The sequence below is a fragment of the Aethalodelphis obliquidens genome, unplaced genomic scaffold (assembly GCF_003676395.1).
Source record: "Aethalodelphis obliquidens isolate GAN/ISIS:26980383/991018 unplaced genomic scaffold, ASM367639v1 scaffold8, whole genome shotgun sequence".
Lineage (NCBI taxonomy): Eukaryota > Metazoa > Chordata > Mammalia > Artiodactyla > Delphinidae > Aethalodelphis > Aethalodelphis obliquidens.
The window spans coordinates 61339140-61367002 of NW_020837952.1; the positions used below are offsets into that span (position 1 = coordinate 61339140).

The window sequence follows — 27863 nt, forward strand, 5'->3', positions numbered from 1 at the left end:
GGCTTGTTTTCTCTTTATTCTAAGCTGGACTTCATAAAGGGGCCTTGGGTACCTGGTTTCCTTTGTCAGCCATGCCTTTAATTATAGGAATGCACACTCACTGAGCTGGCGGTGTGCTATCTGGGGTGTGAGGATCGAGCTCAGAGGTTGCCTTGCTGTGGCAAAAACCAAAGCATTGTGATGTGGCTTGAACAAGATCTGAGACCGTTTTATAAATGCTGCCTCGGTCTCCTTCCCCATCGGTAACCTGGCCCTGACGCCCCACCAACCCCCCCACCCCGCACGCTGCAGGTCTCGGGAGAACATGCCGACTTGGCCATGCTGTGAGGGGCGATACCAGCCCATAGATGTTTCTCAGGTTCCTTCAGTGCAAACTGAAATTAGCTAGAGACTCACCGGGGAGGGGGGCGGGGGCGGGCAGGTCTCCTGGGAGACAGCAGACACCTGCAAATCGACTAGACAAATTCCTGGGATTAAAATAAATTAGTTAATCGGTTCCTTTGACTAACTGTTGCTGGGTGGGCATCTTCTATTTGTCAGGCCTGGGCTGGGTCCTGGGGAGACAGGCTTCTCCTTGAACTTGGGTGTGGGGCTGGGCAGTGAGTCAAGAACAGAGTAATTACAATGGGATTTTAAGAGAGGGGCTGTTAATCCCCAGGAGCTAGGGACACAACCCAAGGGAAAGCCTGCCTTCCCATCCTGAGCTGCCCCTCCTGCCAGTTCCCCTGACAGAGCCTACCCACGCCCCGTCTGCCCTCCCGGCTCCTGGTTCCAAGCAAGACACAACTTGGCTAGGGAAGCAGGAACCCTGGTCCCTCCTCCAGGAAGGCCTCTGCTCTCCCACTGCAGGCTGGTGCCCCACAGCCCTTGCTATTGCACCTTTCTCCCCAGCTGTGACCTCCTCAGATCAGCGACAGCATCTGGGTCCCCGCATCACCCAGCACAGAGCCTGCACTGACTACCTGTCAGTGAACCCATGACTGGTGAATGACCCCTTGAATGAGTGCATTAAAAAATGAAGCAGAATCTACTGGGGAAAGGAAGAAACAAATCTACAGTGGGTAGGCCATTGATAGAAGAGAGGAGGAGACCAAGAGAAGAGATGGATGAAGATATAGCAGCAACAACTTGTTAACAATTGGTGTGTTTACTAAGCACGTCGTACGTGCTGCCATGATACAGGGGGAAGAGCATCGGGAGTGGGTGTTTGGGGACCCTCGCCCCCAGCAGACACCCACAGGGCTGTGGGGACCTGACAACTGGGCCAATAGCCCTCGCGTCTAGGACCCTCTGGTCCACCTGACCCCCTGTAGTCGTGAGTCAGGCAAACCCAGGCCTTGGGACCATGGACTGAGCACAGGCCACACCAACCTGGCCGCTGTCTTCAGGAGGCCCTGGCAGGCCGAGGAAAGCGTGGAGCTCCCGGGCCAGTGGGCCCAACAAAGGCAGCCTGCTGGAAGCTGAGCGGGACCCAGAGAGGCCGCTGGGGGGACAATCCGACCCAGGACCCTCCTTCAAGCCCCTCTCTCCTTCCAGGCCAGCAGCCAGGGCCATTCCTGGACTTCCCTGTTCCTCAAGCTAATAAATTCTTTTTCTGAAGCCAACTTGAAGCTGGTTTTCTGTAACTTGCAACGCAAAGGCTCTTGACCAATACCTGCAGCTGGGATTTGCACCTGGGTCTGTCTGGCCCCATCTTTCTTCTCCACTTAAGCAGGATCCTGAGCAGATGATGGAGCTCAGAAAGGAGCCATGGACAGAGGCTCAGGGAGGAGAGGGGGGAGACTAGCACATCAGAATGCAGTGGAGGCGGAGGCAAAGAGCGAGGCTGAAGGCTGCAGAGGGAGCCCCCAGATAGAAACGAGGTGTCAGGGATGCCAGGACTAAGCCTAAAGGGGTTGCAGAGGGCAGGCCGTGCTCAGGCCCTAGACGGGTTCTCCTGGTCCAGGGGTTATAAACTAGGATGTCTGGTCACCCAGAGCCCCCCGGGCGCTCCTCGGGGCAGGGACGGGTCTTCTTAAGCTATTAAGAACTGACCCGTAACGCTTTACAAAGCAGGTAGATGCACCTATTCTGTTTGGTCGCCACGTCAACACCCTACGATAGGAATTTGATTTTTACTTAGGGATGAAGAGCTGGGATCAGAACCATGTCCCTTGCAACGTGTAGCTGTCCTGATGCCGAGACTGCGGTGACACCACGCGAGCTTTAGGGAACCCTGCCCCACGCTGCGGGTTCACCGCAGGTCCGGGGCGGACCTCGGGCAAGCAAAGAGCTTGGAAGCAGCGCGCACGCGCGCCGCGCTCCTCTTCCGTGACTCCGACTACAAACCCCAGGATGCATCGGGCACCGCGGCCTTTCAAACCGGCCAATGAGCAGCCCGCAGCGCGTCCGGCGCGGCGCGTTTAAACCCGGGACGGAGGCGCGTCGGCCGGAGCGTCGCGGCAGCTCTGGGTGAGGGGCACCATCGGGGTGCTCAGGCGTGGCGGGCGGCTCGGGCCGGGGATCCCGGGGGACTCGGGCGCGGCAGGGGCTCGGCCGGGGGGCCGCGGGGTCCCCTTGCGCGGTGCGGCGAGGACGGGGTCGCCCTGGGGGCAAACCAAAGCCCTCAGCAGTCCAGCCCAGGAGTTCGGTTGTCCGGGTCTGGGTCCGGGGCGTTCAGGCCTCTCTCGGACGGCGCCGCCCCAGAGCTCCCGGCCCGGAGGCGTGCGAGCCCGGGGTGTGCGTCGCGGAGGGCCTCGGGCTGCGGCTCAGGTGGCCTCTACCGGCCTCCCCGTCCCTCCCTGACCCGCCGCGGCCGCCAGCCCCCTCTGCCTAGTCCGAGCTGCAGCGGCCCACGCTGCGGGGCTTCCCTGGGGCTGGAGGAACCCGGGGCCTGGGCTCTGACACCCGCTCACCTTCTTGCCTCTGGTCCCAGCAGTGACTTCTGACAGCCCTCGCCGCACAAGGAGGGGACGGCAGCGACGTGCCTTCAGCCAGCCTGGCCCGAGAAGCGGGGATGGAGGTTCCCAAGAAGGATGGTACGTCCCTGTGACTACAGCGCTGTTGGTTCGGGGAGCTCAGGGAAGATGCAGGTCCTGCGAGAACTCCTTTATTTATTCACGGCTCATCCCGTGCTCTGCACCCGTTGAACTCCTGGTCCCTGTCTTCAAGGAGTTTGCATCCCTCTAACTTCTTTATTTTCCGCTTTTCTACATTCCCTTTACCCCCCAGGTTTAACTTCTGTCACAGCAGAGATTCTTGTCGGTTTTATTTACTGCAATGTCCTCAGTGCCTGACACTTGATAGGCACTCGGATATCTGTGGAATTGGATTTGAGGTTGCCTTTTTTTTTTTTTTTTTTTTTGCTTGTTGCTGGTTTCTGTTGGCCGAGACTTGTTCAGGATCTTGGCCACCACGTTAGTGAGTGAGCCTGGTCTGTAACTTTGCTGTCTTGTTCTGTTCCTGTCAGGTTTGAGTGTGGAGGTGACAGCAGACTCACAGAATGAGTTAAGGGCCACGCCCTCTTTTTCTGCTAAAGCGTGCTGACATCCTTTATCCTTTGTTCTTCACAACACCCATGCGAGTAGACTGGGTCTCCCTGTATCCTTAACTACTCCATTCTGCAGAAACCATCCTAGAGGATGCCAGTCATCGGTGCTGCTTCATCGGATCTAGAACAGTATTTGCCGCTGCAGTCTTCTCCCCCTTCCTCTCCTATCCCCCCTTCTGAGGCCCTTCCACGTGCCCGCTGAATCCCCCGTTGCTGCTTCCTGAGGCCTTCAGCCCTCTGTCACCCTCCCTTCGCATCCTTACTTTTTTGCCTGTCCATTAACTCACGTTCATCATCGACGTGCAGATAGGTCCCATTATCTGACTTGTCCCATATCCTCCGCTCCCTCTCCACTGCCGTGTGCCTCATTCAGAGCCAGACTTCAAGAATCTTCACTATTTTTTTCACATCCTTCAACCTCTGCCAACCCCCTGTGCCCCGACACTCCAGTCAAGCTGCCTTTATCCGTCACTGAGGACATCCGTGTTGCCAAATCTGCTCTCATTTTTCTGTCCTCTCAGTAACCTTGGACCTTTTCTCCTTCCGGAAACTTTCCTTGCTTGGCTTCTGAGGCATCTTGGTTTTCCTCCTGCCTCCCTGGCTGGTGTACTTCCATCTCTTTGCAGACTTCTCTTCCTCTCTCCGGGACCTGGTCTGGGGTCTCTTTGTACTTCCCTGCACAGGTTCTCAGACAGTCCCACGGCTTTAAATCCATTCTCCTTTCTGGTGGTGCCCACATTTTGTCTTGAGCGCAGCCTCTCCTCTGAGCTCTGGCGTTGTGTGTTCACCTGCCCTTGTACTTGGCATCTTCACGTAAATGTCTCCCACCTCTTAACTCAGCAGGTACCTGGCTCCCACCCCATTCTTAGCAGGCTCTTTGTCTTTCCAATGGAAGTAAATTGCCTCTCCATTCACCCAGCTGTGAAAGTTGTGAAGCTGCCACATTCGTTCAATCATCAGTTATTGTCATTTCCACCATATAGCTTGGATCCATCTACCTCTTTCCAGTTCCACCCAAATGCCACCACCTTCGTCTCAGCCATGTTAACTCACCTCCACCTACTTTTTTGTTTTTTTAATATTTATTCATAAGTATTTTATTTTATTTTATTCTTTAATATTTATTTACTTATTTGGTTGTGCTGGGTCTTAGTTGCGGCAGACAGCCTCCTTAGTTGCAGCTCACCAGCTTCTTGGTTGTGGCACATGGGCTCCTTAGTTGCGGCATGTGAACTCTTAGTTGCGGCATGTGGGATCTAGTTCCCTGACCAGGGATCAAACCAGGGCCCCCTGCACCGGGAGCGTGGAGTCTTAACTACTGTGCCACCAGGGAAGTCCCTACCTACTTGTATATTTTGTGGAGTGTGCACTGTAATTTCCAGTGTGTGCACTGTAATTTCAGTAGATACTACCTGCTTCTTTTCTGACACACTGTACACAGCCCCCAGGGTAACCTTTTAAACATAAAAGTTAGAGCATATCTCTCTTCTGCTTAAAACCCTTCAATAGCTCCTGTCCCACTTTGGGTAAAGTAAAAGCCTGTCATGGCGTGGACGCTGTCCGGGCTCTGATCCTACCTATGTTCCCACCTCCTCCTGCCACTGGCCACTTGCTCAGAGGTGTCCCCACCTCCACGTTGGCCCCTCACCACACTGCCTTTCACTTAGTGTGCCCACTGGACAGTGCACTCCCAGGGGAGCACATGGCCCGAGTTTGCAGAATGGACAAGGCAGCCAGCCCAGGTCACTCGGAGCCAGTCGCGGAGCCTGGTGTAGAAGGCTTTTCCCCTGACTCCCGGTCCGGGATTCCTTTCTCCACAGCAGACAGATGGAAGTCTGTAGCAGTGACCTGTAGAAATGACTTCCTAGGTTCAGACACGTAAAACGTGAAATGTGCGTCTGCATCTCCTTTTTATCCCTCAGCTGCCCAGTTACCACCTCCAAAGGCCACTGATGTCGTTGGTCTCCTGGGTGGTCCAGACCTAACTTGTGCCAGGCCAGGGCAGTATGTGTCATTGAGTCCCCCTGTTCTATAGCAGATGGAGCTCTGTTCTGCATCTTGGTTTTTGCACCTAATTTATCCTGACGATCTTTGTATATCAATATATGAAGTGTTACTTTTTTTTTTTTTTGAGCCTAAGTAATGTTCCATTCCTCTGTGGGGCTGTGCTGTACTCCTATCTGCTATCCGGGAACATTTAGTTTGTGTCTGCTGTCTTGCTGTAACAAATGCTGCTGCAATAAATAACATGGGGGGAATTCCCTGGTGGTCCAGTAGTTACGACTCTGGCGCTTTCACTGCTGAGGGCCTGGGTTCAATCCCTGGTCGGGGAACTAAGATCTCACAAGCCGTGCAGCGCAGCCAAAAAAAAATAATAATAATAGGGGATACTTGACAGCGGTAGACTTCTGGGTCAAAGTGTATGTGCATTTCTTACTTAGTAGATCCTGCCACGTTACCCTCTGTAGAGCTGTAGTAACTTACAGATCAAACTTTTTGATTTTTAACAGTCTTATAAATGAAAAGTGGAATCTCCGGAATCTCCGGATGTTTCATTACTCTTATTTTTGAGTGCGGCCGGACTTCTGGTCATATATTTAAGAACATGTCATTTTATCTCCCGTAAATTTCCTCTGTTCATATCCTTTGTCTGTTCTTCCGTTCTGCCTTAGTTGTTTCCTTACAGCTTGCAGCACTGTTCACCAGTTGGCCCTTTGTGACGTGAGCTGCACGTGTTCTTTTCCCTGCTTGTTTCTTTTAACTTTGCTCATGGTTATTTCTGCCATGCAGAGATGTTAAATTATTAATATATTGGACTGTCAACTTTTTGTTTTATGGCTTCCAGTTTGGTATCATAGTTAGACCTCTGCACACCAGGTTATAAAGTGATTTCCCCATGGTTTCTTGTTCCCTTAGGGTTTCATTTTTTCAGTTAAGTCTTTGACTTACTTGGAATTTGTTCTGGTATGGTATGAGGTATGGATCAAACTTTAGATACATATATTTTCCCCCCTCAAAAAGGTTATCAAGTTTATCTCAATACCATTAATTGAATAATCCGCTTTCCCCTTCTATTTGATATGTTACCTTTATGATATACTAAGCTTTTTTTTATATCCATGTTGCATATTTCTTGTTAGGTTTGTTCTTAGGTGTTTTGCATTTCCTTGGTGCTACAGTAAATGAGGTGTTTTCTTCCACTGTATCTTCCGTTCTTTTTAGATGTGAAAGGTGTTGTTTGTTTGTTTGTTTTTTTGTGGCTGTGCCGTGCAGCATGTGGGATCTTAGCCCCCCGACCAGGGATCAAACCCGTGCTGCCTGCATTGGGAGTGCGGAGTCTTAAACACTGGACCACCAGGGAAGTCCTGAAAGCTGTTGATTGTTGTGTAATAATTTAGTCAGCCACGTGCTTTTACCCGTTTACAATTTATAATCGTTTTTAGTTGATTTTCTTGATTTTTCTTGTGTCTGTAATCATAGCATCCGGGCATTGTGGTAATTTTAACCTCCAAATTCTTTCCTTTGTCTAATCGTGTTGGTTAATGCATCCACAATAATGAAGAATTGTGACCGTAGATGGCCTTGCCACGCTGCCAGCGTTAAAGAAACTTCTTTAGTTTTCCATTAAGCCTGATGTGGGCTTGCTGGTTAATTTATATGTAGATGGTAGTCAGTAGTGCTGTTCATCAGTATTTCTGCTTTTTTTTTTTTCCTCTTGGATACATGGTAGAATTGTACGTCCCTGCCCACTTCAAGTTGGATTTGCCTCAGATGTCCAGTGAAAGGGGAATGTTATGTGTCACTTGTAGGTCTTTTAGACCCAATGTGGAATTTGCTATTTCCCTTTCTTCTGCCATGAAGACCAGCAGCGCTTCGGATGGTGGAGGCTCCGTCAGCCTGGGTTCTGGAGTGAGGGGGACATGGAATGGGGCCCTGGCAGACAGTTTGAGTGAGAAATACAGCTTTGCTGTTATAAGCCACTTGAGATTTGGCGATTGTTTGTTACTTCAGCATAAGTTAATCTATCCTAACTGATAATATGTATTTGCTCCTGGCTTTAGGAGGAATGCTTCTGATGGTATCCCATTAAATCTAATTTTGGCTTTTGGGTTGAAATGGGTACTTCCTTATATGATAAAATATGTCTATTACTTTCTTTGTAGTTCTTTTTTTTTTTTTTTTGCGGTACGCGCGGGCCTCTCACTGCTGTGGCCTCTCCCGTTGTGGAGCACAGGCTCCGGACGCACAGGCTCAGCGGCCATGGCTCATGGGCCCAGCCACTCCGTGGCATGTGGGATCTTCCCGGACCGGGGCACGAACCCGCGTCCCCTGCATCTGCAGGCGGACCCTCAACCACTGCGCCACCAGGGAAGCCCCCTTTGTAGTTCTTTTAAAGTCAACAGTGTATGTTGCGTTTTGTCATGTGCCTTGTCAGTGTATGTGGAGGTGACCCTGGCTTCCCACTTAGGTCTAGTAATGTGATCATGCTACTAGACTGTGTGAAACTAAACTGTCCTGCAGTCCTGAGGTCCTGGCTGAACCTCGCTTGGTCATGATAGAGGCATCATCATCGACTCTTAATGTGTTGCTGGGTTCTGTTTGCAAATATGCCTATTTAGGACTTTTATGTTGACACAAGCCAAGTCCTTAGTTTTCTTTCTAGAGCAAACTTGGTAGGTTTTCGGTACGGTTGTGCTTGCTTCACAGATGCAATCTGGAAGGTTTCTCTTTTCCTGTCCTCTGGAGCAGTATAAATGGTTTTGGAATGACATGTTCTTGAAAGGTTTGATAGAATCATCCTGCGAAACTGTCTAGGACTTGTGCTTTTTTGGGGAGAATGGCTCTTTAATGTTTCTCCAGTTACTTTGTGATAATTGAACTATTAAGATTTTTTTTTTCTTTCTTTTGGAGTCAGGTTTGCAAATAAATCGATTTTAATCATTTAAATACAAAAAATATTCTATTTCCTAGAACATTATCTCTGTCAGCCAAGTTCTTAGGTTTATGTGCACAGAGTTGAGCAAACTAGCTTATGAATCTTTTAATCTCTTTCTCTATTTCTCTTTATTTCTTCTGTGCAATTGTGCTTTCTAGCTTATCCTTGATTAGGTAGTTAGGATTAATTGAATTGACTAAGTAGGACCTAATTAGGCTATCAGTATATTTTTAAATTTTATGGTTTTGGTAAGCATGGTGCATTGTTTATTAGGATCAAATAAAGTAAGATTTGTGAAAGTGGTATCTGAAGTTTATAGTATTGAAATAGCAGTTTATTGCATTTTGATAAATGTTTGCTGAGTCCGGGCCCTTAGCTGGACATTGGGGAGTTTGGGAGAGTTAGCAGGCATTTGCTGTCCTGGAGGAGCTTACAGCCTGGTTGGTGAGAGACATTTACAGGATGGGGTGCTAAGGCAGAGGTCCGGCCGGGGGCTGCAGGAGCCCTAGGGGAGGACAGGAGTGGAGTGGGGTGTGAAGCTGGAGGAGCGAGCGGCCGTCCCAGCCGAGGGACCCGCTGCCCCAGAGCCCGTGGTCTGTCAGTGGAGGCTCGTGGACACGCACGGCTGGGGAAGGCACTGTGGTGGACAGGGCACGGGGAGCAGTTTTATCTGGGCGTTCAGGATGAGCTCCAAGGAGAGGCGACAGTCGACAGGTATGCATGGAGCCCTGCCGTGCGCTTGAGTAACGCTGAATTTGCTTCTGAAAGAGGACTAGGTGCACTTCGTACATGGGGAATTTAATTCTAGGGGAGCTGAGGCAGCTGGTCTTTTGAAACTGTTCTATACCAGAAAACGACTTACCTAGTCTTGCAAAGCTATTCCAATGACTCGGCGAATGCATTTCCGATTATATCTTTAAAATAAGGGCTGAAAAATAAGGACTTAGGCTTTGGTGGCAGCTCAGCAAACACAGAATGGCTGATGCTGCTTTTAAAAGGAAATGGAAAAAATAAGATAATCTAACGCCCCTTAAGAAAATGTGGCTATTAAAATAATGATGTCACACTTTTGGAAGTGAGATTTCAAACTAGTTTTGACAGCTGTAGAGACTATGGTGATGTTTTCTCGTTAGCAGCCTATCCCTAAAGTAACGACTGACTTTCTCCTCCCCAGATACTCTTCTTTTGGCTGATGAAAAGTTTGACTTTGATCTCTCATTGTCTTCTTCAAGGTAAACAAATGAGTTTTCTTCCCTGGCCTTTGTATAACCACGTTCAGTTAATCTTTCATTTAAATGCCCGTGTTATTAATAATCCTTTTCTGATAAAATAGTGCCAATGAAGATGATGAAGTCTTTCTTGGACCTGTTGGCCATAAAGAAAGATGTATTGCTGCCGGCTTAGAATTAAATCATCAGATTCCTGAAGAGCCTCCTCTGCCAGCATCTTGGAGTCCTCTGACTGGGGAAAAGTTTGTGGAAGTTTATAAAGAAGCTCACTTACTGGCCTTACAGATACAAAGCAACAGCAAAGCCAAGGCGACCCCAGCTGCCACGCCCAAAGGCCCCGGGAGCCAGGCAGTGGAAGGATTCATACAGGAATCAAAACTAAAAATACACCTCTTTGAGAGGGAAAATGAAGCGAAGAAAAGCCCCAAGTCACTGAAGAGGGAGACGTACCACCTGCCGGACAGCCCCTCCAGGGGACCGCCGCTCTGGGGCTCCCAGCCCCCCTCGGGTGCGGCCCTGCCGGCTGCTCCTGCGCAGGCGAGCCGCCCCCGGACGCCGGGGCCACCGCACGCCTCGTGCTCCTCTTTGCCAGTGGAGCCAGGCGCTGCTCACCCTCCGGACCAGGCTGGCGCTCAGAAGAAGGTCACCAGCAAATTGCTGCTGCCGCGAGCCTCGTCTCTTAGAGGAAAAAGCATTCCCTCGGCCCTGGAGAAGGTAGCCACGACCCCCAGCAGCACATTTATCTGGGGAGCCAGCCGCTGCCGTGCTTCTGAGCCCGCTTGGTTTGTGCCCTAGAACAGAAACTGTTGTGGGGAGGAACCTGGGAACGCAGCTGCTCTGAGGCTCCGAAGCGCAGGCGTGGGAAGTCCAGGAGCAGCAGTGCCAGTGGCGCGGAGAGCGGGGCTTGGGGCGCGTGGGCGGGGCTTGGGGCCCGTGGGCGGGGCTGCCTCGCTGCTGTGGTGACTTAAAAACACCTTCTCCTCAATTCTGTTTGAGATCTTGCCTTCTGTTTTGTTACAGCACTGGGCATTCCACCCGTTAGGGATTTTATGTGCGTTAACAAGCAACTTCTTCCAAAAATCCCCCCTCTGGGAATGGCCATTGGTCTCCCTCCTTAACCACGACTGAGTTTAGATTGTTCCCTCCCAGGCATGAGTGGATGCAGTGCCTTGGGAGGGGGCAGTGGGGTGCGGCCAGCCATCTCTGGGAAGCGGGAGTCCCAGCGGCTCTTGTGGGAGGGCTCTGGGGCAGCAGAGGGTGGGTGTCAGATTACAGCCACCTCCTGGGTTTGCCTCAGGGAGGAGCAGCTTGGAGCCTGCCCTGCGCCCTTTCCCCGCTCCGCTGCCCTGGGCAACAGGCTTCAGCTCTCCGAGCCAGTGAGAGAGGAATGATGCTTTGTGGGGTTGTTAGCAGGTTTAGGTCGATGCAGAACACCCAGCAAGGGCCTAGAAAATCGCTTCCCTCTACGAGCACATCTCCGGAACCACACGACTCCCTACTATCAGAACCCAGCATTGAACCAAGCTGAAAGTGGGTCTGGCATGCAGAGCCCTGCACCAAGGGGGCGTGCGACCATTGCTTCCCCAGGGCTGAGACTGCTCCTTTAATCATGCAAACTCCTCTTCCTGGAAATCATTTGGATGTAAATTTCTGAAATGATGTTTCTAGAATGAAAGCAATGTGGTTCTGTGCGTAACACGTGGACTCAGGACAGGGAGTTGGGGTATAATTTTGCTTCTTCTGGGTCCTTTTATTTTCCTGGTCCTAAGTAGTGCTCTATTGCCAGAGAGCTGAGTTTTTGGTCAGTGAGGAGTTAGTTGGACCCCTAGGCAGCGTTTGAGCTCACTTGGGCACCCCCATCACTCCCCACATTGTTTCTGTGGGGAGAGTCATTCACATCCAGAGTGACTCACTGACACAGGTCACCCCTGTGAGGATCGCCTCTAGACACAGCTGGACCACTTGATTGTACTATTTAGAAGTGTCTTTGCAAGGCAGCTGCTAGGATGGCCGTAGTTAGGAGAAAAAACAACAAGTGTTGGTGAGGATGTACGTCGCTCATGGGACTGTGCAGTGGTGCGGCCACTGTGGAAACAGTTTGGCTTGGCAGTTCCTGGAAAAGTTAAACATAGAGTTATCACATGACCCAGCAATTTCCACACTTTGGCATATTCTCAAGAAAATTGAAAACGTATGTCCACGCAAAAACCTGTGTAGCAATGTTCATAGCAGCAGCATTCATAATAACCCAAAATCAGTACCAACGCAGATGCCCATCAGCTGATGAACGGATAAGGGAAATGTGGTCTCTCCGTACGTGGAATATTTTTAGCCATGAAGAAATGGAGGACTTACACATGCTACATACAGATGACCCTGGGGAACTAGGTCAGTGAAAGAAGCCAGACGCAGAAGGTCCCATGTCGTATGATCTCATGTACAGGAAGTGACCGTAATAGGCAGGTCATGTTCTAGAGACAGTATATCTGTGGTTGTCTGGGCTGGGAGGTTGGAGGAATGTGCAGTGACCGCTAATGGTCACGAGTTTCTTTTAGGAGCAACAAAAATGGCCTAAAGTTACATTGTAAGTGGCTGCACAGCACAGAGTATAAAAACCACAGAAATGCACACTTTAAAATGGTGAATTTTATGTTACGGGAAGTATATCTCAATTTTAAAAATGATGTAAAGGAAAGAGAAAGTTACTGCTTTATGAGCTGCTTTTGCTTCTTATGAAGTCTTCGTGTGAGGGGTTGCTTATGTAAGCGTGGATTTGTTCCATGAATGCCCTTGTACCTGAATATCAGGAATTTGTTCTCTGTTGGACTCTGCTCAGTCCTAGATGAAGATTTATTGCAGTTAAGCAGCCCCTCTGGTGGAGGGCATGACCATTTAATGAATGATACCGTTCTGTACAGCATTTTAAACTTTATGTAACTGGAACCAGTTTCCTCATTATCACCCTTAAATATGAATCCTGACTGAGGAGGTGCTCTAGAGGAGCTCCTCCTGTTAATGGTCTGTCTTGGTATTATTTTGCCCTGTGTTCAGTGAGGAAGCCAGCTCCATCACCATTCTGTCTGGTAATTTGGCGGAGGAAGTGAACCGCCATATTCCTTTCCATCCAGGTGATGAATTTTATTTATTATTTTATTATTATTCTTTTGGCTGCATTGGGTCATTGTTGCTGCGCGCGGGTCTTCTCTAGTTGCAGCGAGCAGGGGCTACTCTTGGTTGCAGTGCGTGGGCTTCTCACTGCAGTGGCTTCTCTTGTTGCGGAGCACGGGCTCTAGGCACGCGGGCTTCAGTAGTTGTGGCACGAGGGCTCAGTAGTTGTGGCTCGCGGGCTCTAGAGCGCAGGCTCAGTAGTTGTGGCGCATGGACTTAGTTGCTCCACGGCATGTGGGATCTTCCTGGACCAGGGCTTGAACCCATGTCCCCGGCATTAGCAGGCGGATTCTTAGCCACCGCGCCACCAGGGAAGCCCCATCCAGGTGATGAATTGAGGACCATGTGTTGGGAGATGGATGGTGGCTGCAGTTGCTCTAACTGAAGCCTTCGTGTGTCTGTACATTGTGAAAGACTAAGTAGTTCTCACATTTCAATTTACAATTTTTCAGCCCATGAAAGAGAAACCAGCTGGTCCTTCCAGGATGAAAATCCTAAATGAAAAGGATTCCCACAGCAGCGTGCCCCCTGACAAGCCATGTGCCGCCCGGGACATCGCGAGCTTGCCAGCTGGTGGAAACCACGTGGTCCAAGGCAAGCGGTCGCTCCCTGTTCCGAACAAGGTGGGTTGGCCAGTGCCGAGGGGGGCTTTGGCCTGTGGTCGAAGGGAGTAAGGGGACGCTTTGTATACAGGGGACGTGTCTTTTTTTTTTTTTTTCCAGGCCGCGCCATGCGGCATGTGGGATCTTAGTTCCCCGACCAGGGATTGAACCCAGGCCCCCTGCAGTGGGAGCGCAGTCTTAACCTCTGGACCGCCAGGGAAGTCCCCCACGTGGGATGCGTCTTGATTAAAATCAAGGTTAGGGAGGTTGAAAATAAGACCTGGTTGAAGACAGGAGAGGCAGCTTGGCGAAATGCAGGGCACACAGGCCTGGCATGCGTGAGGGGCCGGCCTCTGCCCCCGGGGAGCCGAATGGACTGAGGAACGTCAGCCTCTCTGAGCACAGGGTCTCCCTCACTGCGTCCGTGCACCGAGGGGATGGAAAGTCGGTGCTCTGAAAACTGCAGCCCCTCACAGGCATGGGGACTACCGTCCACATCTTTGCTGTTTATTTTCCAGCGTTGAGCTGTGTGTGCTTGTGAAAAGTGCCACGTCACTAGTGGTACTCGTTAAGGCTGCCCAGTGCTGGGCCTTGCAGCTGTTGACTCCGTAGGCCAGGGTCCAGGCCCCAGATCTGCCGTAAGCAGGCTGCCAGGTGTTCCTCATGCAGGGCTCTGTCGGCCACTCCGTGGGAAGAAGTACTGCTCGACCTTTTTCTTCCTTAAATTCAAGACAATTTGTAAACTATTAAAAGCCATTTAAAAACCCCACTTTTGCAGTAATAAGCCATGGGTAGTAATGAAGTCTTTGTTTTAGTTTGGGCTGAAGAAAACCATGTTAAAGCCACCTGGATGTGCTGGCAGTCTTGCAAGAAAGTCCTCCTCAGGGTCCGTCTCGGGAGTGAGTGCCAGCGTGTGTGCTTCTCCAGCGGCTGGCAAAGGTAAGGCCGGCCCTGAGCGCTGTCCATTCCTGCCAGACTTGTCACAGAACCACTTAGCAGAAGGTTCTGGAAGGCTTGCTGTGGTCTGGGGCAGGGGAGACTGTTGGGGTCCCTGTCCTCCTCCGAGGGGCATTCCTCTGATGGGCAGTCCTGGTTCAGGGTAGGGTAAGCAGTCACAAAGTGGGCATGCTCTCCTGGTGCCAGCGGACCTGGAAGGACGCTGAGGCCGGCCGCAGTCATGTGATTAGACACAGATTTCTTTAAAGTAGGGCTGTTCCAGGTAGTCTAGGGCACAGGACCCCTGTAACTCCTGTGTGTGTATTTAAATCTGTACTCCCAAACCTGTTTAAATTCAAGCTCCTTTTTAATCTTTGCAAGCCAAGGGTGCCATCTAGCGGTAGGGGAGAAACCCTAGGAGGCTACGGGGAGAGGCATTCGACTTCCTGCTCTTTAGGACGAAGCTCTCTTCAAATTATATGGGCTGTGTAGACTCTGACCATAGGCTAGGCAGCATGGTGTGCATTTTGTATACAAACTGTGAGAAGTCTAAACTCCTGGGTGAGACTGATCTGATTTGGAATCCTGTTAGTTGGTGGTTAAGAGAACTTAAGTTGTTCCTGTATCTTTACAAACTGAGGGGATGACACCTCCCTGGCGGTGTCCTTGTGGGCCTTAGAAGAACCACGTAAAGTTTCATTCCTGTGTCTCGCATGTGGCATGTGTTCAGTGAAAAAAAGTTCCATGACATTAGGTGCTGTGAGGTCTGTTTTGCTGTAATGGTTCTGGGCATCAGCACCATTTTTGTTTACGATTTCTGGTCCTGCCTCTGGGAAAGGTTGAGACGGATTGAGGGGAGGCTTCTGGTGAGTGTATATTTCTCTGTTGTGCGTAGCAGAATCACCAGGGTCAGATTCCATAGTGTGATGGGGAGAGCACTGTGAAACTGTTAACACGGTGTAACGTGAGCTGTGGCTTCAGTCATTCTCTTAAATTTCTCTTAAGAACCTTTCACCAGATTGAGCTCTGTATTGCGTATGCTGGCAGCTGAGTATTTTCACCCTAGTTTATCTACTATGCTGATTTAAGTAACGCTCATAATTGATATGACCTAACTTCCTTGTAATTTAAAGGAACCGACCAGTGAGGACTGTCTTCTCTTCATGTTTCCTCCCCACCTCCCTGGCTGGCCAGGTGGGGCATGTGTCTAGACCATCCATTTTCACCTGTTCAGCTAGGGTAGTTTTCTGCTGTCGACATGATCAATGAAGATAGGAGAGCTTGAACTTACGTATCCTTATATGCATCTTGGTAATTGTGTCCAGAATTGGCGCCTGAGACTACATTCAGCTAAGCCACGAGCCATCTGGGTTGTCCCGTGTTTGAGGATGTTGCCTGATGGACATACAGAATATTGTTCATATGTCATATTTTTTTAATATGGAAATCACCATGATAGAAATAAGTAATTTTCCTCATTTGAAAATATTCTAAGGTAGATTAGCATATCTTGTGTGTGTGTGTGTCAGAGAGAGAGAAATAACTTCATCATTTAAAAGTAACATCGGCTTGAGCGATAACCAGATTTTGTGTCTCCTCTTCCAGCGAAGCCAAGGGACCGTCCAAGCATTCCTGCGGACAGTTCCCAGTCCAACACCAGCCAGTGGGGCAGAACGGGACTTGTCCTGCCACGGCCGTGTCTGCAGCCGGGCCCTGCAGGCGTGTCCTGCAGGCAGAGCCAGAGGCCCGGAGTTGCTGAGTCGACAGTGGAGCAGCCCAGGGCGCCCACCAGAGCAGCTCTCACCCAACCCCAGAGTCCAGAACAGGGAGGCCCCGGGCTGAACTCTCATCTCAGTTTGTCACAATCTTCTCAGATGAATAAGACCGGGAGTACAAGAAGGCGCGATTCCTGTCTGAATTCCAAGGCGAAGGTTATGCCCACCGCTACAAATCAGTTTAAAATTCCCGAGTGTTCTACTGGTAAGTAATAGATGAACTTTAATGTGTTTTTATTTTTTTATTTATTTATTTTTTAATGTGTTTTAAAAATATTGAACGAATTATATTTAAAGTTTAAAAAATTGTTGGTTTTGGTGATGGTGGTTTCTTTGCTTTCGTTTTACTTAAAGCACTTTATATATGTCTTCTAATTTTCTTTGTGTTGGATAATTCAGTGAGCTTCTTACCTTATATTATATTCCTGCCCTCTGTGTAACATGTCATTGTCGCGTGGCTGCTCTTCAGATGTTCTCTTGTTATTTCCGGCATGTCGATTATTAGGTGTTTTCATATGGTTTTCTTTGTGTTTGTCCTGCTTGGGGGTTCTTGAGCTACTTTGATCTGTGGGTTGATATTTTTAATCAAATCTGAAAAAAATGTGTCGGTTATTCCTTCAAGTATTTTTTCTTGCTTCCCCTCATTTCCTGGCACTCTAGTTACCTGTGTTGTAGGCCTCTGTATGTTGTCGTTTAGGTCACCGAAGCTTTGTTTTCCCCGCACCACCCCAAGCCTCTTGTCTTGTGGTTCAGTTCTGATAGTTTTTGTCGTCTCGTCCCCATGTGTACACAGCTTTTTCTGCAGTGTGTCTAATCTGCCCTTGAGCCCGTCCAGTTAAATTTTCATTTCTGACATTATAGTTTCCCCGTTTTTGTCCTCATGGTCTTTATGTTTTCCTTTGAATTCTTGAACATATTTATAATGGTTGTTCTAAAGTCTGTTTCTTCTAATTCCATCTTCCCCATCATTTTGGGTCTGTTTCGGGGCTTCTTTTAGAGCTTTGATGGGGCGGGTCTTGGCCTTTACTCTTGGGATAGTTTAGCCCTGCAACTAACGTGTGGCCTTTCTGAGCCTCTCCTGAGTGTGCTGTGTCCATGAGGTGTCCACTCTGGCCAGTTGGTGTGTTTCGCAGCCCTGCGTGATGCTGGCAGTGTTCCTAGTGGTGGTTCTTGTCTCTTTGGGAGTCCTGCCCCATGTGCGTGCTGCTGCTGTCTATGCAGTGAGGACTCGGGGTCCCTCTCAGGTTTCTAGAGCTCCTTCTCTCTCTGTAGCTCCCTCCTCTCTAGTACTCTGCCCCTCCAGTTCCAGCCTCCTTGGGCTCTCCCCACCTGCCCCGGCATCCTGGCAGCGCTACCAGGCAGAAAGCCCTGCATGGTGTCTGGCAAGTAGTAGGCGGGGCGTTTGGTCAAGGTGAATTAATCTGATAAACGTGTATAGTGCAAGGAGTTGCATGGAGCTGATGAAGGGGGAGCACAGCTCTGGCCTCCTCTCTCAAACACATGCCTTCTAGTGGCTTGAATGTTTTGAAGTTGTCAGCTTCACTGGCCAGTACAGGTGGCCTTTAACACGTGACAACCTCACTTGAGTTACTGCTTATGTAAGAATGAGCCGTTCTTTGGAGTGTTGTCCAGTGCTGGACACTCTTTTAGGTATAAGGGATGTAATGGTAAGACAGATATCCTACTCGTGGAACGTACATATTAAGAGTAAAAGATAAGAAACGTCAAATAAGTATACTTTCAGATCATAAGTGAATAAAAGAGGATGGGGAAGAATTTAGATAGAGGGGTTTTTTAAGCTTAGATGGCCAGTGCAGGCTCCCTCAAGAGGTGACACTGAGCTGAGATCTGAACCATGAGGAGAAGGCAGCCATTAGAAGAGCCAGAGGGAGAACGGTCCAGGCAGGAAACGGCAAGTGCAAAGGTCCTGAGGCAGAAAGATGCTGGACGAGTTCTGAAAACAAAACGAAGGCTGGAGTGGTAGGGATGTGTAGTTAAGTTAGGGTTAGGTTCTGCTACAAGCCCAGAATAGCATTGGTTTTCATCAAGATAGATGTTTAGTTCCCTCTCACTTGAAAGTCTACGTAAATTTTCCAGAGCTGCTATGGCTCTCGTTGTGTTAGGGGTCCGGGCCTCTTCCATCTTGTTTTGCCATGGTTAGCTTCTCTTCCTCATCATCTAGTATGGCTGCACCAGCTCCAGCCCTCACACCTACCAGCAGGAAAGGTGAAATAGGTGAAGAAGAACAAAGCCCTACCTTCCAAGGATACTTACTGGAAGTTGCACATGCCACTTCCTTCTGTGGAAGTCATTGCTCAGGACTTAGTCACGTGACCACACTTACCTGCAGGCAATGCTAAGGTATGGGGTCTTTCCTACACTCAGCTAAAATGTCTTTCTGAGAAGAGGGGAGCAGATACTGATCAAAACCAGCAACCTCAGCCCCGTTAGTGAGCGAGGAGAAGGGTAAGAAGAGACGGAGATGGAGAGGCAGTCAGAGGCAAGCTCGCCTGGGCCGTGCGTGGAGGTGGCCGTCGGCATACCCGTGCGAGAGCGGGTGCCTGCGAGGGTCTGAGCAGGGAGGAGCATGACTTTCGACAGATCCCTCAGCAGAGGGAGAGACAGGCCCTGTGGCCAGAGTGGGAGCAGGGAGGACCATGCCCATGCCTGGCTGGGGTCCAGACGAGAGATCGCGGAGGTGGTGGCAGCAAAGGTGAGAAGGGCTCCGATCTGGGGACGCTCTGGGAGACCAGGAGGCAGTGTGGCCTTGGGGACTCAGAGTGACCCCGAGGCTTTGGCAGGAGCACCGTGGTGATGGAGGGCCGGAGGGAGAGCAGCTCGGGGTGGAGACTAGCTGTCCAGTGTGGACCTGTGGAGTCTGCAGTGCCTGCGGGCTCTGTGGGCCGGGTGTGAGCTTGGACCTCAGAGGAGCAGCCTCAGCTGCAGGTGAAGTTTAGCTTTCCGCCGCGGAGAGCCTGGTGTGTTTGCAGACACGGACGCCCTGACAGACGGGGCCTTCGGGGCAGCCCCTGGCGCAGGGCCCGTGGACTGCGTCAGCAGCGTTTGCTTCCTCTTCCCAAACGCCCGCAGCCCGACACGCCTCTGGCCGAGGTGCTGCCGCTGCCTGGCTGCCGACTGGTCCCCCACCGCCCGGCTGTCAGCCGTGTGGAGCCACAGGACTCCTGCCCTCCGCTGCCCAGGCGGGGCCCTCAGCCCTCGGCCCTTCTGACATCTGCACGCTCGCTGCGCAAGGCTGTTCCTGTTGCTTCGCAACATCAGGTCCATAGCGGGCACACGTTTCGTCGTTCGTCCTGGGCCGAGTGGTTCCACGAAGTCTGCCCGCAAGGCTGTGGGCGCAACCCTGCTGTCGAGCACGTGCAGCTCTGCCCATGCGGTGGCCGCTCACTCTGGCTGCCGCATGACCCTGGCTGTCATCACAGAGGAGCCATGGGGATGGTGTGAACGGAGCCTGCAGCAGAGCCTTTAGGGTACAACTCTCTGAAAACACTCTTGGTTCTGAGTGACTGCTTCCAGGAACCACACGAGGGACGGAGACCCGGGGGGACCGGCAGGCGTCTCTGTGGATCAGAAGCTACTTGGAGGGAAGAGCACCTGCAGCTCCGGGAGGAAGTAATTTCCAGGCCCTTCGGACTCTGGCCCTGGACTGAGCCTTGGTTAACTGGGGTATAATAAGGGCACTTTAATAATCTAAAATTCCACAAAAATAGTTGCCCTCCTGTGCACTCTCTGGAAGCTCCTGAAGAGTCTTCCACTAAGATGAGGGAGGAAACAGGAAAGAAGTTATGGGGCCTGAAAAGGGGGAACCCAACACAGGAGGCGGTGAGAGTGAGGGGCGCAGCCCGGTCTGGGAGAGAGACCTCCAGGAAGCGTGTGGGCTTGGAGCCCAAGAGGCAGCCGCGTGGAAACGCTCCCAAAGACAGAGGTTGCAGGACATTTCGTCACAGGCCCCAAATAAGAAACCAGCAAGAGGTGGAGGCAGTTCTTTTTGGTTTTTTTTTCCTTTTCTAAAAAATATTTATTTGTTTTGGCTGCGCCGGGTCTTAGTTGTGGCACGCGGGATCTTCGGTGTGCCGTGTGGACTTCTTAGTTGTGCCATGCGTGCAGGATCTAGTCCCCGAACCAGGGATCGAACCCGGGTCCCCTGCATTGGGAGTGCGGAGTCTTACCCTCTGGGCCACCGGGGAAGTCCCTGGAGGCAGTTCTTACGAACTCGAGGTACGGGATGGATGGGCACTGCGAGAAGATGGGCTGTGTACTCCGTTAGACTCAGTTGTCAAAACGGAAACCCTGGAGGGCAGGCGGCCGCATGGATCGGGGCCGTGAGACTGTGAGGGAGCTGGGATCATATCATGACATCTCAAGGTTTTGAAAAACGAGGAAGTAGCAGGATATGTAATTTAGAGATGGAAGGTAAACACCTCAGGAAACAGGCAAGGTGGAAATAGGGTAGGTGTGGCTGGAGGCTGCCATTTTGAATCTCTTCGTTTTTTTTTTTTTTTGGTGTGTGGGTCACTTTGATCTGATCAACGTTTGAAAAGAACAGGAGGTGGAAGATGAGGATAAGCACATACAGGCAGCTCTTTTGAGAAGATTTGCCGTGAAGAGGCACAGAGACGTGGATCGGGGGCAGAGAGGGAGGACGGGGCGAGGGGGCAGGTGCAGGTTGGTTTGAGATGGGGGGCCAGGGGGGAGGTACCCATAGGAGCAGGGCCTGGGCCTCTCCTGCCTCCTTGGAAACCCAGGCCACCTTCCCCTTTGGGGCTGGGGTCGGCCTCTGCCCTTGGCTTCCAAAACACAGCAGGGTGCTGCCAGGGGACCTGGCACCTGCGGCTTTGGGGGCCCCCGGGTGAGTCTGGGACTTGGTCCCCGTGGATGGCGGCCCGGGGCTCAGTCCTCTGAGCCCGCTGGTCGTTGCCTTGTGACCAGATGAGATCACACACGCAGAAATGCTCATCAACCGCCAGACGGCACATAAATAACGTCACGTCTTAAGATGACCTCGTGCCCTCCCGGTTCCCGAGAGCCGAGGCGGTGGTGGGCTCTGTGGGGCCCGCCTGGACCCCCCCGTGTTGGCGCCGCTTCTGCAGGCGGGGCTCACGGGGAGACCCGACAGGGTCGTGTGCTGAGTGCCGCCTCGTCCCTCGGGCCACTCCGTCCCCGTCTGGGGATTAGCCAGGCTGAGGGCAGTGGAGGGACCAGGACTCTTCCTCCTCTGCACCCGCTGGTTGGGCACCACAGCCCTGCCTGGTGGGTCCCCGGGGAGGGAGGACATGTCCCTTCCCACACGCCAGGGCCGGAAGGTTTTCCCTCCGGCTTGTCTGGCCTTCATCTACTTTACGTGCCGTCTTCGCTGCATCTTGGGAACACGGGACACTTAGAGGAGGACTGCCTGTTTGGTGAAGGCAGATGCGTCACCTGCCCCGCATCTGACTGACCGTCACTTCCCTTCTCGTCTCAGGTGAACCCCTGGACGGTGCGACACCAAAGTCCTGTCGGGCGCAGAGGCCGCAGTCGTGCACGTCTGTGGGGAGGTACTGAGTCGGTCTGCTTCCTCTTTTTTTTTTTTAACTTCTTTATTGGAGTGTAATTGCTTTACAATGGTGTGTTAGTTTCTGCTGTATAACAAAGTGAATCAGCTACACGTATACGTATGGCCCCATATCCCCTCCCTCTTGCGTCTCCCTCCCTCCCTCCCTCCTTCCCTATCCCACCCCTCGCAAAGCACCGAGCTGATCTCCCTGTGCTATGCAGCTGCTTCCCACTGGCTGTCTGTTTTACATCTGGTAGCGTATATGTGTCCGTGCCACTCTTTTCTTACGAGAACAAACTGAGGCCCTGCTAACTTCTGAACCCACAGCCTGGCTCCACGTGCCTGGCCTGAGCCTGGTCTCTTGGAGCCGCCCTCGTGTCCCTCGTGGTGACGGTGGCCCCAGACTCGCCTCCGGAGCTGGGAGTGCCAGTCCTCAGGCTGAACCTGCAGTTCTCCAGCCAGACCGCCCAGCCCCCCATGGAGGTTCCAATCAGTGGTCTGGGGTGGAGCCCTGGGCCTGCAGGGTCTCCCAGGTGACTCGTGTGCACCCCATTTGAAGACCACTGGCCTGGCTCAGCCACTCAGACTCCGGTTTGAGTCCCAGTGCTGCCACTGTGTGGTCTAGATCTAGTGCAGGTTACCGTTCTGACTGCGTTTCCCCATCTGTCCAGCGGGGATGGAACCAAGCACAGCACAGCAGTGCCGTAAACAGTAAGAAAACACGCGTGCGCACGTGTGCCTGCCTGGGAGTCATTCACACGAAGGGCAGCCCCTCCCCTGGCTGCTTTCCTGCTGCCACCTTTACTGCCACCTGCTGAGGTGGGTGGGCTGCTCCCCCACATGTCTGGCCCTCTGGTGACCGGGCCCCGGCCCAGCTCTGAGTGCTGTCACAGTGGAGGGACCCTGGCCCAGTGCAGCTCAGTCCTGGGCTCGTCAGCTGGGGGTGGGGCAAAAGTGAGGTCACTGGGGCTTCCCTGGTGGCGCAGTGGTTGAGAGTCCGCCTGCCAATGCAGGGGACACGGGTTCGTGCCGCGGTCCGGGAAGATCCCACATGCCGCGGAGCGGCCGGAGCCTGTGCTCCGCAACGGGAGAGGCCACAACAGTGAGAGGCCCGCGTACCGCAAAAAGAAAAAAAAAAAAAAAAGTGAGGTCACTGGCCCACAGGAGCACTGTTCCCAAGGCTGGGGTCCCGGCACCAGCACATGGCCAGGGTGGGAGCGCTGCTTCGGACCTTGCTGGGGTGCGGCGGGCAGGACAAGCGCCGGAGCAGGGCCCTAACCCCGGGTCCGCCCCAGCCCAGCCTGGGCCGTCCGCCACTCTGCGCGGCTCCGGGCCTTCATTTCCTTGTATGTGAACTTGGGGGGCACTTCCTGGGCTTGGGCCAGACGCTTCCCTTACAGTATCAGCCACACTGAGCCGCCTTCCCGCCACGCACAGCGGCTCAGAGCAAGACCCAGACCTGATGGCCACTGGCGGCCTTGATTCACCTCTCTGTGCCTCGGTCTTCTCGCCTGTACAACAGGGACACAGTTCCTACCTGCCAGGGCTACTGTGAAGCTTACATTTGTTTAAATCTGTCTTTATTTTCACTGGAGTTCGTGGTGGAGCTGCCAGTGCTCAGCAGTGACGGGCGTGGGGCAGGTCCCGGAAGTCTGCAGGGCACGGCAGCTTGCCTACAGCACCTCCTGCCCCCGCTCCCGCAGTGACTGTCTCTCAGGGGATGTTAGTCTGCGTTTAGACTCTCCTTGAGCATGCGGACTGTCCTTGGTGGGTGATACGTGTGCCATCTGGCCTCCCATGGGCTCCGCGTGGGCAGGAGGCCCTTGACTTTATTTTATTTAATAAGATAACAGTTTACTTTACTCGGCCTCTCTCCTTTATCAACAACCAAACAAACTGACAGTGAGGCAGGATGCGCTAGCAGGTGAAGCCGCAGGTATCGCCAGGGTGGGAAGGAGAGATGCGTGGGAAACAGGCATCCGGTGCCCCGAGTCACTCACCTGTGTTCACACCTGATTCAGGGGCCTTAGACCCAGGAGCAGGTGCACACAGGGAGAGTGCTTGTCAGCTCGCGTGCCCGGCCGGGCCCGCCCTGGGTCTGGACTTCCTTGTGGAAATACTTAGCGCCAGCAAGAGGTGACTTTGAGATCCCTATGAGCTCCCATGGAGAGCATTTCATGGTACCACCCATGATGTGCAGCCACACTGGATCAGAACCTCAGATGGGCCCACTGAGGACCCGAAGCCCATGCCAGGGCTCCCGGGGGGTCGGTGGCCGCACCCCCTGCTCAGAGGACAGGGCTCTAATGGGCTTCGCTGGCCTGAATCTTCCACATTGAAACCACGGACTTTCTACTGCGTTAGCGCATGGCTGAATTGTTAGATTTTTTGTTCTGCTTAAGACTTTCATGTTTCTAGGGTTGCTCACAGCACTCCTGCTAGATGGTCCTCAGCATCGCAGAGCCTTGAAAACAGCGTGAGGACCCCTGTGAGCAGGGGGCGCAGGTCAGCCCTGCCCACGCCTGCCAGCCGTCGACTCTCCAGCCTGCCCCTGGCGACCCCTAAAACTGTGCCCAGGGCTCTGGCTTCTCCCCTGCGTGTGTCTGCTCGGCGACTTTCTTCTGAGCCCCAGAAAAAGTCTGCAGTGAGGTAAGAGTTAAAGGCTGCAAAAGTCTGTGTCAGATTCATAAGACCTCAAGCGCTCACGTGCTGGGAAATCACGGTCGGGAAGCAGCCGGACTGGTTCATCACCGCTTCTCGGCAGCGTGGGGGAGCCTGGCCGCACTGCACGCCCTCCCATTGGTGGGTCTCTGCGGGGAAGGCAGGCCACCTGCTCCTTGGTTGTGTTTCTCTCCTGACGTCACATCCCGGGTCCAGGCCGGGGGCCTGAGCAGGCGGGGAGGATGCCTGGACCTCGTTACACCCTTGGGGGAGACCAGAGTCTCCCACAGGGAGGAGCCCTGGGGCAGAGCTGCGCACTCAGGAACCGTCCTTGTGGCCGGGTTCCAGGGAGAGCCCCCAGCCTTGCCCTTGAGGGTTTCAGTCAGGGTGGCCACACTCAGGCTTCCTGGGAAAAGGTGCTGCCCACCCGCCTCTGCCCTGTCTCCCACTCGCTGGCCCTGGTCCTGCTTCGTCTGTGCAGGAGACTGAACGGGCACAGGGCGGCATCAGGCCTCGATTCTCTCCTGTGGCAGAGCGTTGGGAAAGGCTGGGGGCGCTAGTGCACAGATCTGCCAGCAGTGGGTGTCGGGCATGTACATGTCTGTTTAGTTCTGTGAGGACACGGAAGACTAGAAAAAGAAAGTGCTGGGCTGTGTGTCACGTGGGGGAGAAGGGACGCCAGACAGTAAGACACAGGCCCATCGTGTGGCCAGTCACAGTGCTCTGTTCATATGCGTCGTAGGTTTGCAGGCGTCAGCAGAGGGAAAAATTCTTTCAAATTATTATGAAGCCTTTAAAATATTAAAAAGAAAAGACGCTGTATTAATTTACGGAAACTGCTGCTTTCCTCCTGTAATTCGGTTCCGAGTCATCGGGTGTCTGAGGCCCACCAGGCGGCAGACTCTGTCCTGGGCCTGGAGACGCGGCGGGAAGTGGCGGCCCGGCGGGGTCTCCCTGCACCGTCTAACAGGAAACACAGACACCAGGGCAGCATATCTGCAGGGTGACAGGTGGATGGGGACGGCCCCGCCGCAGAGTGTGTAACCAGGGCATTCAGACCTGTCTGCGGGCCCAGGCCTTCCAAGGAGGTGGCATCCTGGGCGGGAGGGTGGACGTGGCCGCAGCGCGTGGACAGAGGCGGGATGCCCGCACGTGGTCCTCGCTTGTTCCTCCTCTTTAATACCTTATGGAAAAAGGCATCACATAGGCACGTGGGATCCAGACTGGTAGCTGGCGCTGAGAGGGACCTCAGAGACTGTGCAGTCGTCCTGCAGGAGCAGGAACCAGAGCTGGCCGCTCCTCACGGGACGACGCTTCTCCAAAAACAGTCTCCCCGAGCCACAGCCAAACAAACGGGCGTTGCCCGGAAGTGTCCTGATGAGATGCCCTCTTTCCCTCCCGCAGACCTGCGCCAGTGAGAGAGGGTGACGGCAGGGCTGCCGCCGGGCCCTCAGGCTGGTCCCCGGATGGGAGCTTTCCTCCTGCGTCTGCTGTGCCACAGGCACTTAACTTTTCTCCAGAAAAGAGTGATTTCATGTTTTCAAAAAGTGTCACCACAGATGTAGCACTGCACGAAGCACAGCCACCTGAAGCTACGACACCCAGTGAGGTGAGAGAAGCAGACAGCGTTGACTTGTGTTGTCCTGGGCTCCCCCCGGGTGACCGCGGAATGTCACCTGCTGCCAGCTCCTCTGCTGCCAGCTGCACCGAAGGGAAGGGGTCAGGACCTCCCACCTCTGGAGGAGACAAAAGCTGCGTCTCCCCTGTTTCCGACCGTGGAGATGGCCAGGTTTCAAAGGGTGGGAGACGGGAAGCGGGGCAGCAGGGAGTGGGTGAGCGGGAGCTCCAGCGTTGGCCCCTGGCAGGAGGGAGCGGACGAGCCGGAGGGCCGTCGGTGCCTACCGCAGCCCCTCCCCACACCAGGGCCCAGCCCAGCCCTCCTTCCTTGGGTTTCCAAACTGTCAGTCACGTGGGACCTAAGCAGAGCCCACTTGTCTTCCCAAGATGGTTGATAGAAGATGCTAGGATCGCCTTTCAGTCTTGTTTCTTGCCTAGGCTCTCCTCGTGGATGTCAAACTGGATCAGCTTAGCGTCACCCTGCGGGCTGCAGCCACACCCCTGGGCGACCTCCCGCTCATCGACTTCTGCAAGACGCCGGAGGCGAGCGTGGCTTTGGGGTCTGGAAGCGGGCCCCTGGTCGACCTCCTGACAAACACCCCAGACGCCGACAGGAGGGCTGTGGCCAAGCCCTGCCACGAGGTGGGACAGGTGAGGTGTGGCAGGGGCCTCGCTGGCTTCGGCCTTGGGTGGTCTCAGTTGGGTCTCCTCTTCCCCCAGGCACGTCCCGGTGACCCTGGAGAGTGGCCACTGGGGCTCCTGAGGGCGACGTGGCTCGGCTCGCCTCACCGTTAGCGGTGTGAGCGCACAGTTCGCCAAGTCGCGAGCAGGAAGCCACCCGGGAGCCCTCCCAGGGCCAGGGCCCCCGGGTGCTTCACGTGCGCCGCGCGAGCAGAAACGGCTGAGGAACTTGGTGTCTTCTCCCTCCAGCTGCTTACACACGATGGCCAAGGTGTCTTTCCACTGGGCCTGAGCCAGGTTCACTGAGCAGCTGGGTGCCGAGCCGCGGGGAGCTGGCCGCAGGCAGCCTGGTCTTCAGGGGACCGGTCCTTCGGGGTCTGCGGGCCGGGAAGGGGCGGCACGGACGCTGCGTTCACCTCTGTGGCCTCTCTCCTGCAGCTCATAGACTTGGCTTCCCCTCTGATCCTGCTGAGCCCCGAGGCTGACAAGGAAAACGTGGAGTCACCACTTCTCAAGTTCTGAGCGGAATGAAATCCTTTGCGTTTCACTCAAAGTTACAAGAACAGTCAGTCCTAAAGTGGTTTTCCACCCTCAGAAATAAATTTTACGAGGAATTGTATTGGAAAACTTGAAACACAAAACAGAACCCTGAGTAAAGCTGCCGTGCCTGGAGTGGGGCCGTGGGGTTGGGGGGTGTTTGGCCACCTGAGGTCACTACCGGCCAACGGCCTCCGTCCTCACGGCCCCCGTCCTCACGGCCCCGCTCACACGCTGGGAGCAGAGCCACAGTCGCTCCAGGTGAAGAATTTGTTTTGAACCTTTTGTATGTAAAATAGCAAGTGACTATTTTTAAAATTAAGTTTGTATGAAAAGTTAAACAGTCTAGATTAAGTTAAATTGTAAAATAAATGAAATGTATTAAAGCCTGTCCTGATGTTTAAGATTATCCTGATTTTCAAACATGCATAGCGATTGTTATTACTAATCAGCAGGCACAATTTATATTATCCAGACTTGCTTTCTACAAAAGTGATTTTCAAAATTTAGTGTGAAGAAAAATTGGTTAAATGCAGACCCCAGGCCCCAACCCTCAGGTCCGGGGCAGGCCTGGTAATCTGCATTTTCACTGGGCACCCAGGTGATTCCAATGAGATGGGCCAGAGACCACACCTTAAGGG

The 27863-nt window shown here is 52.9% G+C and overlaps 1 protein-coding gene across 4 annotated transcripts; it reads left to right on the top strand.

The window, feature by feature from the left end:
* The first annotated feature begins 2400 nt into the window (after positions 1-2400).
* GTSE1 (G2 and S-phase expressed 1) lies at positions 2401-27611 on the top strand. 4 transcript variants are annotated; one of them, XM_027107999.1, is made up of 12 exons: positions 2401-2451; positions 2915-3017; positions 9640-9697; positions 9799-10408; positions 13315-13485; positions 14280-14403; positions 16006-16380; positions 21655-21727; positions 24145-24375; positions 25792-25996; positions 26443-26655; positions 27124-27611. In XM_027107999.1, exons 2-12 carry the CDS (start codon positions 2996-2998, stop codon positions 27205-27207), a joined length of 2166 nt encoding a protein of 721 aa, XP_026963800.1. In that variant the 5' UTR covers positions 2401-2451; positions 2915-2995; the 3' UTR covers positions 27208-27611. The 4 variants fall into 4 exon arrangements, with proteins under 4 accessions (XP_026963800.1, XP_026963801.1, XP_026963802.1 ...); XM_027108000.1 differs by having other exon boundaries at positions 2431-2451; positions 2918-3017; XM_027108001.1 differs by lacking the exon at positions 2401-2451 and having other exon boundaries at positions 2484-3017; positions 26443-26646.
* Positions 27612-27863: the final 252 nt, after the last annotated feature.